The 14434-nt window shown below is 45.8% G+C and overlaps 2 protein-coding genes across 3 annotated transcripts in view; both read right to left on the bottom strand.

Moving 5' to 3' along the window:
- The window catches only part of PALM2AKAP2 (PALM2 and AKAP2 fusion), an 843707-nt gene that overhangs the window by 537207 nt on the left and 292066 nt on the right, over positions 1–14434 (bottom strand). The window lies entirely within an intron of this gene.
- LOC146862057 (uncharacterized) lies at positions 1834–6782 on the bottom strand. The gene is made up of 3 exons (XM_085643388.1): positions 6318–6782; positions 3171–3225; positions 1834–2862 (listed from the first exon to the last, which is right to left on the bottom strand). Exons 1-3 carry the CDS (start codon positions 6780–6782, stop codon positions 1991–1993), a joined length of 1392 nt encoding a protein of 463 aa, XP_085499514.1. The 3' UTR covers positions 1834–1990.

The following is a 14434-nucleotide window of genomic DNA, read 5'->3' as shown; positions in this document are numbered from 1 at the left end:
AGATTCAGGGGAAGTCATGTCAGATAATACTAAAATAGAAAAACCATTTGAGTCTTACTTTCAAGCACTATATACAGAAGATCAGGTGATTTCTTACTCTCAAATTAAGAACTATCTGGAGAGAATAACTCTACCCTCTTTGTCTAGAGATCAGGCCCAACAGTTGAATGAAAATATTTCTCTAGAAGACATAAAGGCCACAATAAAACATCTAAAAAGAGGTAGAGCCTCTGGGCGGGACGTTATTCCCAATGAGTTCTATACTGCTCTTTGGGGCATATGTATGAAACAAAATTTTAGTCGCAAACGCTGCGAATCGCAAAAAACAGCGTTTGCGACTAAAATGTCGCAATTTCATATGTATGACACACATTCCTAGTGCAAAATAAGAAATCGCTAAATTTGCGATTTCTTAGGCTGCGAAACTCCAAAATTGCGATAAAGTTTGCGATTTCTTAAATTGCGATATTCTCAAATTGCGAAATTCGCAAAAAGGATATCGCAAATTAAGAAATCGCAAGCAAATGTATGAAAAACTCGCTAATTGCGAAATCACGAAATTCGCAAATTAAGAAATCGCAATTAACACCAAGTGCATGCAGGTGGTAAACAGGTGCAAGGTACTTAAACCACCCCACAATGCAACAGAAACTTCCACAATGGCAGCACTGTTTGTGATAGCCAGGAGGCTGCGTATTCGGGCTTTTGCACAGAGGAGAATGAGACAGGAACGTAAATTCAGGCTGCGCATCACTCTGTTCCAGCACACTGCAGAGGACATCCATGACAAGTACAGGCTGCACCCACAGACCATATTGGACCTGATTGAGGAGCTGAAACCCTATTTGGAACACCCTACACGCAGGACACAAACAATTCCCACACGTGTGCAGGTCCTGTGCTCCCTGCACCTCCTGGCGTCAGGGAGTTTTCAAGGGGTCATAGCGGAGGTTGGTGGGGTGTCACAGAGTGCACTTTCGTGCTTTTTCCATGCCTCTCTAGATGCAATGCTACAGAGGCTATCACATCACATATACTTCCCCACCACCCAACAGGCATTACAGCAAACAAAACTTGACTTCTACCAGATTGCACGTTTCCCCCACGTCATTGGCTGCATCGATGGGACCCATGTGGCCATCACACCCCCATCAGCAACTGAATATGTCTACAGAAACCGTAAATGCTACCATTCCCTCAATATACAGATTGTGTGCATCGCAAAGTATATCATCAATGACATTGTACCCAAATACCCTGGCAGTACACATGACTCTTTCATCTTTAGACACAGTGGAATACACAGACGTCTGAGAGAGCTTTGGGAGGGATACCTGCTAGGTAAATACATGGCACACATCCATACATCCACTACATCACTGGAGGGTGGGGACAGTGACTTACCTATTGTGTCTATCCCTGCAGGTGACAGTGCCTATGCAGTGTGGGACCTCATCCTGACCCCGTATCTGGATCCAGCCAATGCAAGTGAGAGGAGATACAACAGGGCACACAGATCTACACGCTGCGTCATTGAGCGTACGTTTGGAATCCTAAAGAGCCGGTTCCGGTGCCTGCATAAAAGTGGAGGCGCACTGCAATACAGCCTGAGACCTGCTGTAAAGTCGTTGCAAGCTGTGCAATGCTCCATAACATGGCAATGAGGAAAGGCACCACAATTGATGTGACCGATACAGACACATCGGATGACGATTGCCCTGCTCCCCCTGGCAGACCAGCATCAGGAGTCGGGGCAGCTGCTGGACGCCAGAGACAGACTGAGATCACACAAAACTACTTCTAGGTGAGTAATGATGACATGAGACAAGAAATGATTCTAATGTGTGCTGTGTTTATTCACACTCACAATCATTAAGTGTTGCTGTACCCAGCACATGTTATGCACACAGTGCTGGTACGGCACAAGTAACTGTGCAATTTGCATTGTTGGGTTACATCACTCATTTTTGCTAAATTGTCAGTGGACAGTTCACCTCCTTCGGTAACGCATTGGTGGTGTTTGGCGTCCAGGCTGAGTGCCCTCCGTGGTGTTCCTGGGTCCTGCACCCTGTCTGGAACTGCGCCGTCTTGCTCCAGGCAATGTAGGAGTGATGCTGCTCCTACTGGAGGTTTCCTCACTCTCGCCAGAGGCCATGAGAGCGGTGCCACCTGAGTTGGCCATCTGCATCTGCTCCACTGCACTGGTGACCTGTGCTAGCCCTCTTGCTATGTCCTGACAGCAGTGCGACATTTCCACCTGCATGGTAATGCTTCTACGTGTCAGATTGCTGGTGGTGGTGCAGAGGCGGTTCACGGCCTTAGTATAAGTGTGCAGTCGTGCATTGGCACGTCGGGCAGCCCTGTCACTGGCGTCTTGGTTGTGCCTCAGAGTGTCACAGAGGTCACGTATGGCACCTGCCATGGCCATGATGCCCTCCCCCATGTTTCGCTGATTTCTGTTGAGACTGCATAGCTGCCTGTTTATTGAGCGCAATGATTTACATTGCAGGCGCTGTACCTGCAGCATGCTGTGTTCCAGCCCAGAAAATATGGTGTCCTCCGCTTCAGTGGCAGTGCTGCTCCTGGGCCTTGACCTGCGTCTTTCCAGTGCTGGAATGCTCGGCCTTGGTGTGTCCTGACTCGGCATGTGTGACACACCCTGACTCCCCTCTCTTCTGTCGCTGTCCTCCCCTGTGGCCTGTATGTCATCCTCAAATGGAGGCAGTGGGGGCACATGTGTGCGCTTCCTGCGCAGGATTGGTGTGTGCTCTGTATCATCACTGGAGTCCCCATCGTCATGCTGCTCCTCAGGATGTTCAGGCTCATCTCCCTCTGCACTGTAATCACGTGCCCTGGATTGTGCTGTGGATGTAAAGGAGACTACATAAGTTTGTGTCTTTGTCTGCAATTTGCACTCAATAAAGTTTCTACAGTTTGTCTCGGCTCACTTCTGACACTGTATCATTCACTTATCCCCAACCCACATGTTGCATTAGATTTCCTATGTCTCATGGACACACTGTCAGACATGTTACTACAAGTTCCATGATACATTGCTGGGTGTGCTGTAAGACTTGGACTGGAATGCATTTTTTTGTGTATATTTCGCACATTTGGGGAAGTGTGCATGGGATGGGGATCAGTGCAGATTGATTTGGCATGCATCTTACCTTGGCTGCTGGATGCAGGGTCGGAGCTGTCAATGTCAGCCACACCACCGACGCTCTCAGGCAGGAGAGTGGACTCAACAAGCTCCTCGTGGGGTGTTGGCTGTGCTGCTGTGGATGGTCCTCCCCCGGTCTTGTTTGCATCCTTTAGTCTGGCTGCCACCCTCTCCTTCGACCTCTGCCACATATCGTACCATCGCTTGCACAATTCCTCGATAGTGTGATTCGTCACACCCACAGCATGCACCTTCTGTTGAATCTCCAGCCGGATTTTGCGTTTCCTTGCTTCTGGGACTCGCAGTGCCTTTTTCCCAAATAGGAGCTCATGGCTGCAAACCATCTCCTCTATGAGGACCTCCTGCTCCTTGTCAGAGAACTTGTGCTTTCTCTTTCTCTTCTCTGCCTCCATGTTGCTTGTGGGACTCCATTGGGGTTTGTTCTCTCCTGGGATGCCTCATCACACTCTCCAAACAGCCTCTGGGTGTGGCTCAGGTAAGCAGGTGCAGGAAATCACTCCCACTTCCTGGTTGTGATGTCATCAGGCTGCACCTGTATTGCAGATTCCTGTTTTTGCGATTTCTTAATTTGCGAATTTCGCAATTAAGGAATCGCAAATGATGTTTCTGAGACTTTTTTGCAATTATTAAGAAATAGCTAAACATTTGCGATTTTTTTTACATACCGATTTGCGAATCTCAAACTGCAAATCGCAAAATATCGCAATTTGAGATTCGCAAACCAGGACTTTCATACATATGGCCCCAAGTGAGATACTTGCTCCTATTTGATAGCATTTTCTCCAATGACACTCCAATCCCTAATTCTTGGGATGAGGCCGCGGTCACTCTAATTCTGAAGTCTAATAAAGACCCCGAAAAATGTGAGTCGAATAGGCCCATCTCCCTGTTGAATTGCGATTATAAAATCTTTGTGCAAATCTTAGCAGGGAGATTGAATACCGTGATGGGATATTTGGTCCATCCTGATCAGAAGGGGTTCATTAGAGGACGTCAGCTCCATGACTTAACTCATGAGTTGATAGGTGCGATTGACATCACTTCAGTGAACCAGCTACCCCTTACTATCTTTGCATTTGATGTGGCCAAAGCCTTTGACAGGGTGAGTGGGCCCTGCCTACGCCATTTATCTCACTCTTTCGGGCTAGGAGATAATTTTTTAAAGGCTATCAGTAATATTTACAAAACTCTCACAGCAAGGATAGTAGTTAATGGAAACCTAACTAATCTAGTTAGGCTGGAGTGAGGAACCAGACAGCGATGTCCTCTTTCTCCACTACTTTTCGATATCTATATCGAACCTCTGGCTTCTAACATCAGGGCTAGGGAAATTTTCATTACGTTTGAGTATGAGGGGTGGGTGAAAAAACTTGCTTTTTATGCAGAAGACTTGATGATTTTTACAAGGGAAAGTCCGATCATTCTGCCAAGGTTGGAGCAGCTTTTGATGGATTTTGGGAGGATTTCCGGGTATTCAATTAACTCACAAAAAACTGGAATTTTGTCTTGGAATTTGCAACCCAACTCCCCATTAGTTAAACAACAAATTAGATACCTGGGTATACAAATCACGTAGGACATTAATACATTGGCCCAGGTCAATCTTGAGTTAAAAAGGAAAGAGACAGGAACCTTATTAAAATCATGGGGCCGTCTCCCACTGTTAGTTTTTGGTCGTTCCAACCAAGTCAAAATGTCAATTTTGCCAAAATGTATTTTTCTTTTTGATGCAATTCCTTTACTATTCAGCCCTTAAGTATTAAAAGAAATACAAAGTGATATAAATTGCTTTTTTTTGGTCCAATAAAGGGGTCAGGAGTGTGTGGAGGAAATTAAGATGTTCAAAGTTGGATGGGGTTATAGCTAGCCCTGATCTCCGTCTTTATTGCTGGGCTTCTCATTTAAAAAATGTGAGATGTCTTTTCCTTGACTCCTCCTACTTACCCCCCTTCCTTTTAGCTATGTCCAACAATGTCCCCCGGGGTGGAGATGGGCTCCTTTTTCAATTTGGGCATCCCAAATACTTTAAAAAAGTTAAATTAGAGGTTTTGAGTTCTGCTTGTGAATGATGGTACTTGCTGAGGAAGATGCTCAAAATCCCTTACTGCTGTTCAAGTGCTCCTATTTGGAACTCTCCGGGCATGCCCGAGTGCCTTAAGGATAGGTTGTCAACCCCACTTCTGGAAGAAGGCATTGAGAAATGGGGTCAATTACTGCAAAACAACAAACTACTCTCAAGGGACTTCTTAAGTAATCGTACAAATCAAAGGGTGTCCAGATTTAAATTTTATCAATTACTGAGCTGGACTGTACATTTGGGAAAGGATGGACCTGGGAACGAGGAATTTGAGAACATGTTATTAGACCCACTTTATCAATGCAAAGGAGTATCTAAATGGTACTGGCTTTTAGTGAAAGGAGAACCCCCGTTAATGCCTAAGGAGGAGCCCGAGAGAAGAGACCTGCCTTTCAGCGACGTTACATCTCTGTGGCAAGTATCAATGTGCACTTTATGGAGTGTTGTTAAAGCTGCCCCATTAAGGAGAAATCATTTGTTTACACTTCATAGAGCGTATTGGACCCTGAAGAAGCTTGCCAAGCTAGGTGGTGGAGGTGTAAAGGTCTGCTTGAAGTGTTCTTAGGGGAATGCAGATAACGTGCACATGTTTCAGCAGTGTCCCCAGATCCAGGGCTTCTGGCACCACGTGGGTAAGACGATCTCAGAAGTACTTGTTATGTTAATGTTATGTTAAAAGCATTTATTAAGCTTGCATACACCAACGGTTTCTTGGCGCTCAGATAAGGATCACGGCATTGGCAAGGAGATTGCTTAATCAGTAGATGCTTGAATGAACAACCAAGCCTTTAATTGTTTCCTGAACTGGGCAAGGGAAGTCAAAGACCTAATCTCCGCCGGGAGGGAGGTCCAAAATTGCGGAGCAAGGACAGAGAACCTTAGTCCACCATACTTCTTTCATTTGGCTGAAGGAGTTTCCAACAGATTCAAGTGGGAGGATCAGAGATTACGAGAGGGAGTGTAGTGGTGCAAGCGGGCCGAAATAAAAGCCGGACCGTTGCAATGTAGTGCTTTAAAAATGGTGCAACCCATCTTAAAAGCACAGCGCTTACTCACTGGAAGCCAATGGAGGCTTTTCATTAATGGGCTGACATGATGCCATTTAGGCTGATGAAAGATCAGCCTGGCCGCCTGGTTCTGAACTAGTTGGAGGCGCCTCAGTTGGTATGCCGGAATGCCAACATACAATGAGTTGGCATAATCCAAGCGAGAGATCACTAGAGCTAGAATGGCCAAAATCATAGCTTCCCTGCTCAAGAATCTACTGATCTTCTTTATTCTACGCAGCTGAAAGAAACCAGCAGAGACTACCGAGCTGATCTGAGCCTTCATGGACAAATCATTACTGATAATGATCCCGAGACTCTTAGACGAAGCAGCTGGCACAGGGGGATTACCAAGTTTAGGGGGCCAGAATTTGGAATGCCATGGATTTGCTGACCCACCTGTTAGAATCAGCTCAGTTTTCTCCGGGTTCAGCTTCAACTGGTTGTTGTTCATCCAGTCACTTATAAAAACCATCGTGTCTTGAAGGTTGGACTCAGATGAAGCAGAAGAATATTAAACACCAGTTGAAGCTCAACTGCGTAGTTAAAAATTCCAACATTCCTTTCCCTCAATGAATGAATTAAAGGAAGAAGATAAAGATTAAAAAGGAGTGGGGAAAGAGAAGAGCCCTGAGGAACCCCACAGGTAATATCTCTTTTGTTGGAAGAAAAATTGGCAAGGCGCACCGCTTGGGACCGATTGCTCAGAAAGGAGGAAAGCCACTTCAGGGCCAGACCCTGAATTCCGGCATTGCTGACACGGTCGATCAAGATACCATGATCGACTGTGTCAAAAGGCGCCGAAAGATCCAGGAGAATCAGGGCCTGGGTGGTGCCTATGTCCGCCCCCCCTCTGAGCACATCCATAACAGTAAGGATGACTGACTCGGTCGAATGTGCAGGTCTAAAGCCGGCCTGGTGAGTGTCTAAGACCTGGAAGTGTTCAACAAAAGAGCTGAGGCAGTTAGCTACATGGGTCTCTAAAACTTTTCCCAGATAGGGCAGCAAAGAAATAGGGCGATAGTTGCTGAGAGTCGACGGGTCGGCGCCCGGTTTCTTCAAGATTGGAATAATTTCAGCCCTTTTAAAATAAATCAACATATGCTTGGTTTTGGTTATCTTTGGGATCTAACCTGAGGAGAGTATTAGTTGTAGGCTCTCTAAACTTCAAGCCTCACTTCTATTTCTCTTAATTCTTCTGGCTAGAGGAGAAATTTCTTTAAAATGGGTATCCTCAAACCCTTCACAATTTTTAGAGTTGGTTGCTTCTGTTAAAAGAGTCCACAAATTAGACTTGGGCTGTTTGTCAAGAAAAATAACTCGATTCTGTGGGGCCTGGGAGGACTGGGTTAATAATCTTGACATTTCAACTCCCTAAAAATAAAAGACCAATGATTATGAAATAAGTGAGTTTAAGGGATGGAGGTTACAACCAGGGAAGGAGATTATGCTCCTTCCCGTCCTACCCCCTGGAGTCTGGTGGTCGGTTATTCCAGGAGTCCTTGAGGTGATAAGAGCTTGCTGACAAGGTGATGGTTCCTCTCTGTTTGTACCCAGGAAAGTGTCGTGAACTGCTTTAAGACAACTCACTTATTTATGAATGAGGACAAAAAAAAAATGTTCATCTGATTATGATGAACACTAGTATGCAAGAAGTCCCTGGAGGTTTTCAAGTCACTGTTAAAGTCGGGGAACAACACCTGTAGCCGTAGACGGGTGTCCATTCCCAGAGGAGATTTATGGCAATCACTGGAAGGGATAAGTGCAGAGATGTTATGTACCCAAACTCGGTGCTTTAAATGGGGCGGTACTGTCCGGTATGGATTACCGGCATTTTTTTATTTTGAGAGGCAGAGTACCGGCTCTTCTCAAGAGAAATGCAATACTTTTAATTGGAGAGAACGGCACTTCTCAGAAACAAGCACTTCCATTTCAAGCACTGCCCAAACTGGTAAAGATCTCCGGCTACGATACCACAGTACACTCTACCACACAAGGCTGGCCCTAAATCGGATTGACTGGGACAGTGTTCTGGGGGGAAAAGAACATTTGGTGTTTGTTGTGGGGGTTGGGGGACGTTGCGGAGTAACGGCAGGAGGTGTGAGGAAGAAGGGAGGAGGGCAAGAAATTGATGGGGTGCTAACAATTACACTGAGGTACATTAAGGGCTGATTATAAAATCTTTAAAGTGACCCGATTGAGACCAAGTGGAATGGACGAGCTGCAGTATGCATAACATGAAGTCAGGCAGCTCCCTGCTGTGCCCCTCGGAAAATTGGTGTCCTGGGCCCAGCCCTCCCATGCCCAAGTCCAGCCCTGCTACCACCAAACATGCACACTATTTAGCACGGCCACTTTCCTGATGATCAGACTGAAACAAAAAACAGACTACGGTCTGCGACAGAACCCGCAAGACCAGGGATTCAAGCTACCAAATCCCGATAGTGCCGAAAGCCTAATAATGGCAATGCAACACTACCCAAATCTTAGTTAACATAATAGCACAACATAAAATACTACAACAGTGTATCAAGACTCAGTGCGACCCGACCTTACCCACCACCTTCTACACCCCCGAGTTCTGCTTGCTCCCATGTTCTCTTTCGTCTGGGCGACAGACCAGAAGGAAATCTATTTTTAATTTAATTAAAAAAAAAAAAGCTGGGCGGAAAGACTGAGCTCACACCGGCTGAGCCCTGGCGAGTCCTGTTCTGGCCCTGGGAGTTGGCACTGTTTGGAAGGAGAGGATATTGCACCATGCCAACAGGGCACTGCCTGCTGCTGCTCCCAGAGCCCGCCTCGTGAGGTGACCCCTCCTCCCCAGCACCAGAGGACATTTTATAATGAGAAACCCTTCGCACTGTTGTGTTAATAACTACATTTCTCCGAGAGCGCATTCAATATTGAGGCTGGGTGTGGGGTGAGACAGAGGCAGCATTTTATGAGTCACACTGTAATGCTGGACTTATTTGAGCGTTCAGTTTGTACCAGAGGACTGGAAGCAAAGTAGTTTAGGAGACAAAAAACAGAAAATAACATTTTAAGAGTGGTTCAGTACCTAGTTATAATAACATCTTCATTTGAACGTGATGACTTTCAATTTCAATAGTTATCAGAAGAGAAAATGAAAAGATTTAATAGAAATGAATCGTGAATTATTTCTAAAGGACGTGGAAGGTAAGTAAACAAGCATTTGTAATGCAACAGGCCTCGCATTTACGAGAGTTTGAGCTATTGGCATTGTGAATGACAATAGCTTAAACTCTCGCAAATGCGAGACCTATTGCATTTCAAATGCTTTGTTTGCAAAATCGCCTATGCCGTGCTTTCCCGTTAATAGAGGCCTCGCCCCATTCTTCAGACAAGGCGGGCCTAAAGAAAGGTCCGCGGCCGCCATTAAAGTAAAAGCACAGTATGGGGCGCTTTTACAAAAAAAAAAGCATTTGTTTGTCAAGTTGGCAAACAAATGCTTTTTTTTTGGTAAAAGTGCCTCATGCAGCGGTTTCACTTTAATAGCTGCCGCGGACCTTTCTTTAGACATAGTTCGTCTGAAGAAAGGGGCGTGGCCTCTATTAACATGAAAGAGTGGCATTGGGCACTTCCAAACAAAACAAAAAATAGTGACTAAAAAGGGGAAAAAACCATGAGGCTGCATTCGGCACCGCAAATAAAACAAAGGCTCGGCCGCCACTGTGGCGTGCCATGCTAACAAAAAAGAATAATAACAAAGTGTTAGGAGAGAGTGTGTCTTGCCTGCAACAGCAGCCAGATTGAAAACCATTGAAATAAATAGTGCTCAGAGGCTGTAATTAAAGCCTACTGATTAACAAAACACGAGACAGGGTGTGTCGCCATGGGAGGTTACAAAATGAGACAAGGCAGTACTAAGGAGGGACTACTAAGCCTTTTGACCAGTGAACAGCCACAGTTTACAGTGTACAATGACACAAGCCAATGAAAAATATGGGCGGAGAGTGGGCGGAGCTTCAAGTCCCCACCTCAATACAGCATGCCTCGCAGAGCAGCGCAAGCGCTGCCCAGGCTCGACCTAAAAATATGTACTTTATTGCTCAGGTATTGCATGGATTCTGCTGAAGTCTTTTACATTGGTCACAAATGGTTGCCCTGTCAGCACCAGAACTGAAAAAATAGAAAAATGACCCCCACACCCTGGAAGAAATCTCCCAGGGTCATTTATTATATGTTTTTGGCAAACAAACAAGTTTAAAGGATGGTTGCTCTGAAGCCACAGAGCTCTCTAGAAGGCCAGTGGGGACCTCAAACTATGGCGGCTTGTGGTCCAGCCAGGGTGTGGAGAAAAGGACATCCACCGGCCTGACAGATGGTGGGCTGCCCTCCATAGTGTAAATCGGGTCCTACGTGCACAATTGAGAAGAAGAAAGAACAATGTTCAAAATAGATATTCACCATTACTCTTAAAATCTGTCCAACAGCTGGAGTCAGCCAAACTAGAAACCAGAGTCTGGCCTGGGAAAAATGTTTAGCGATGGCAACCCATCTATATTCAAAAGCAGCCCCAGAACCCGCAGCACATGGGGTAAATGCCATAGCGGCAGAATGGTCAGTCTGGCCCTACCAGCAACAGAAGGTGTAATGGAAGAACATTTAACTCAGTGTTTTAAACTATTGCTAGTCAAGCTATTAAAGGATTTCCATGATGAGATGTGTTACACTTAAAGCATGACAGGGGTAGGTGAACACCATCTCATCATCAACTGGAGAACCCCTAGTCTTCCATTATACAGTGCTGTATCGCCATTATTACAGCCTTGCAGTGCTGTCGGGTTTGGATACCTTCAAACCCTGGTCTCGAGCTTCCTGTGTATTGCAGCATGGCTGATTACTTTGCTCTCCCTGAATGTCCATTAGCATGGCCAGTAGTGGCTGACGTCTACGAGAAGGGCGGTGGCGGGTTGGAGTGGGCAAAAAAAAAAAAAAAAACTTAGGGGGAGCCCAACAGGAACTGGAAGCTGGAGCCTGGAACTGCCTTGACCAATCAGGCGCTGCTCTAATGCTGTGAGAGCAGCACCCTTATTGGAGGGAGCGGCCTCACTTGGTGCTCCACAGCGCCCTAGAGGCTTCACTGACACTAACCCAGCTGTCTTAAGACAGCTGGGTTAGAGATGTTTAAAGTGCGCATGTGTGGCTGGCTGTTTCAAGACCGCCGGCCAAAAAGACATGCGTACTTTAAACATAAGTGCATAGACAGCCCACCCTCCGCTCTGCTGCTGTCACTCAGTAGTAACTTCCGCCCCGTTCTGATGCTTGGCTCGGGATGGGGATGAAAAATAAAATGGTAATTAATTACCATTTTATTTTTCATGGGGTTTTGGGGGATTTTAAGTGGGGCGACCCTCCTCTGCTCCAACGAAGGAGCTGCACTTGAACATGGCTCTCCCAAGGTATGATCGGTAAGGATAGGAAGGGGCAGAATATTTGTTACTACTCCCCTGCAGGTTAACCCTCTAGGAGTGTGTAGTCTCTCTTCTACTCCATACGGCTCAACCTTTTTTAGCAGCTTTGCCGGTGAGACTATCAACTTTAGTGAGAGACTCTCAGTGTTTGCATTACTAAAGTGTGACATTATTTTACATGTCAGATGTATGTTTGAATCCGCTTGTTTACAACATACTAGATAACCATTGATTCAAGCGCATGTCATATTTAACAAGTAGTGTTAAGTGTATACACGTGCTCTACCGTGCTTCACTCTCCTCCCAACTGTGAAACTATGATCAGCACGCTGGAGAAATAGCTTAACAAGTTGAGCGTTGGGGCCTTAATGAAGATATTGATTGTACGGCTGCTAGGTGGAATCCCGGCAAATCCCACTTAGCCTTCCTTCCTCCTGAAGGTGGGCACAGTCAGTCTCATAAATTAGCAAACAGTAATACTTTTTATTTATAGGGAATGGTTATATTATCAGGGGCGGCTCCTCCGCTAAGGTGGAGGAGTACCGACCCACTGCTCTCACAGCAGGAGAAAGGAAAAACAAAAATATAACACCTCTGTTAATATCACTTTATTTTTCACTATGGGGCTAGGTTAGGGCGGGGCTAGGGTCAGAGGGGGAGGAGTGGTGGCACACTCTTGGGCAGGTCAAACAGTCATGCACACTTTGCATGTTCCCCACCAGGCCGCATTACACAGCCTGGTGGGGAACATAGGCAGGCTCCCTGTCCCTGTCTGAGCCCCAAACCATGGCGCTCAGACCAATCACAACGCTGTATTGCAGCATTGCGATTGGCTTAGGGGAGGGAGCCTGTGTGCTTCCTGCTTCCACTGAAGCTAAGGAGAAGGCAGTGTGAGAAGGGACTGAAGCTGAGGAGAGACAGCCGGAGGCAAAGGGTAAGTGTTTTTTATTTTATTTTATTTTTTTGCCCCCCCGCCCGCCCCCCCGTTCCCTGCCACCCGCCACTGCATTTTATGCAGATTGTGAAGACCTACTATTGTTCATTATCCGACATTGCTGCCAAAGCCTATTATACCGAACAGTACAGTGGGTGAAGAAAGGAGGCTGACAGGTTAGTCGGTGTAAAACCCCACTGGCGGTTGTCACCCACCAAATGTGTGTGAGCTGAAAGGTATGATACTCTGTATTCTGGGAACCAGTCCTTCCTCCACCGTGAACCCAGAGCCTCAAGCATGGTTTCAACAAACCAAACACTTTGGAGCTAAGGTTCAACTCCCTCCAATTGATTAGAAACAAAAGGCCAATTTAAAGAATCAGAAAAGAAAGTGGAGGAATGCTGGCACTGCATCGAGAACACTGCGACTAAGAGTGGACACTTTATAACTGTCTGGGAGCCTGCTAACACAAGCACTTATGGATACTTGCATGGCTGCACTTCATCTAGTAGTACCTGGGAAGTCTCCACCCTTTCCCCCTCTAATCAATCTTTCAGAGTTTCATTTCACACACGGATTCCCTTTCTGTAGAGGTATGCAGGGGGCTACACACACTAAAATTCACAGAAAAATCCATGGTCTGCATGAGCAATTCACACATGGAACAGGGAAACTTGGGAGCGCTTAAGATTATGATGCAAAATTAATAGAAATGTTAGTCACTTAGATGACAGACTGGAATGTCCTCAAAAGTACAAAGAAGAATGACTGCTATGGCATATATTCAGAATTTTAATTTAATTAATTTTTGGAAACATGTATATTTTATTTCCGATCCTTCAGGAAACCCTGCCAAGCAAACCATCACTCACCCACCAAATGAAATGCTAACAACCCCACCCGTGATGTAATGGATGACTTCTCAAATGATGTAAATGTTCTCATTAATGGCATGCCATATTGCCTTACCGCTAACATTATGAATCACACTACTAGGGACACATTATAATCTCTTTGTGCATATGTTGTGATGTAAAAAGATTGTCTGAGGTCCACTTATTTATTGCTATAAATACTGTGATTTCATAAGCATTGCATTTGGTGTGTGAGTTATGGTTTGCATGGCAGTTGTGCAAGCTATAGTTTGATGGGCTAGCCCTAACTGGGTCATTATAAGATTTTTTAAATTTTAATTTTTTGACCATAACTGCACTTTAACTGTGGTTTGAAAGTGAATTTCAGAGGTGTTTTAAAACATTATGGGCCTCATTACAATGTCAGGTGGACGTGACCGTTGGTGTCTCGGAACCGAGGTTGGTAGGCGGTCCCAACACCGCTATTACAATACGACTTCACACGATGCGGTCACATACTCCCATTTCTCTATGGGAGATGGTGCTGTGGCAATAAACCCGCTGCAGCACAAGCTCCCGTAGAGAAGTGGGAGTTTCTGTTAATCCCTACACCACGTGGCAGGCACCTCATGGTTTAACAGAGATTAACAGGGGGCACCTGGTGCCCCCTCAGCCCCCAACCGGAGAACACAGGGAGAAGGGGGCCCTGCTAGGGGCCCCCAAAGTTGCCTTCCTACAGGCTTTCAATGTCGGAAAGCCCGACATGTAAAGGTCGTCGGTCGAAAGTGAAAGTTATGATGTCGTGGGAAAGCCTCTGACCGACGTCCTAATAGGTATCTTTGTTGTTATGTTGAAAGCTAACCATAGTTTCATACTAGCTGTGTCTTTTTAGATGGAAAGTTAA

This window comes from Triturus cristatus, chromosome 2_2 (genome assembly GCF_964204655.1).
Source record: "Triturus cristatus chromosome 2_2, aTriCri1.1, whole genome shotgun sequence".
NCBI classification, from domain to species: Eukaryota; Metazoa; Chordata; class Amphibia; order Caudata; family Salamandridae; genus Triturus; species Triturus cristatus.
The sequence above is the reverse complement of the archived record's forward strand: the minus strand, read 5'-3'. Positions and strand labels throughout refer to the sequence as shown.

Bases quoted from the DNA above. Each gene is read 5' to 3' on its own strand.
- LOC146862057 (XM_085643388.1), bottom strand. From the start codon at position 6,782: ATGGTTTTTATAAGTGACTGGATGAACAACAACCAGTTGAAGCTGAAC. The intron at 3,226-6,317 runs GTGAGTAAGCGC...CTCCTGCCTGAG, and splicing joins AAAGCCTCCATTGGCTTCCA to AGCGTCGGTGGTGTGGCTGA. The intron at 2,863-3,170 runs GTAAGATGCATG...TTACATCCACAG, and splicing joins CCCTGCATCCAGCAGCCAAG to CACAATCCAGGGCACGTGAT.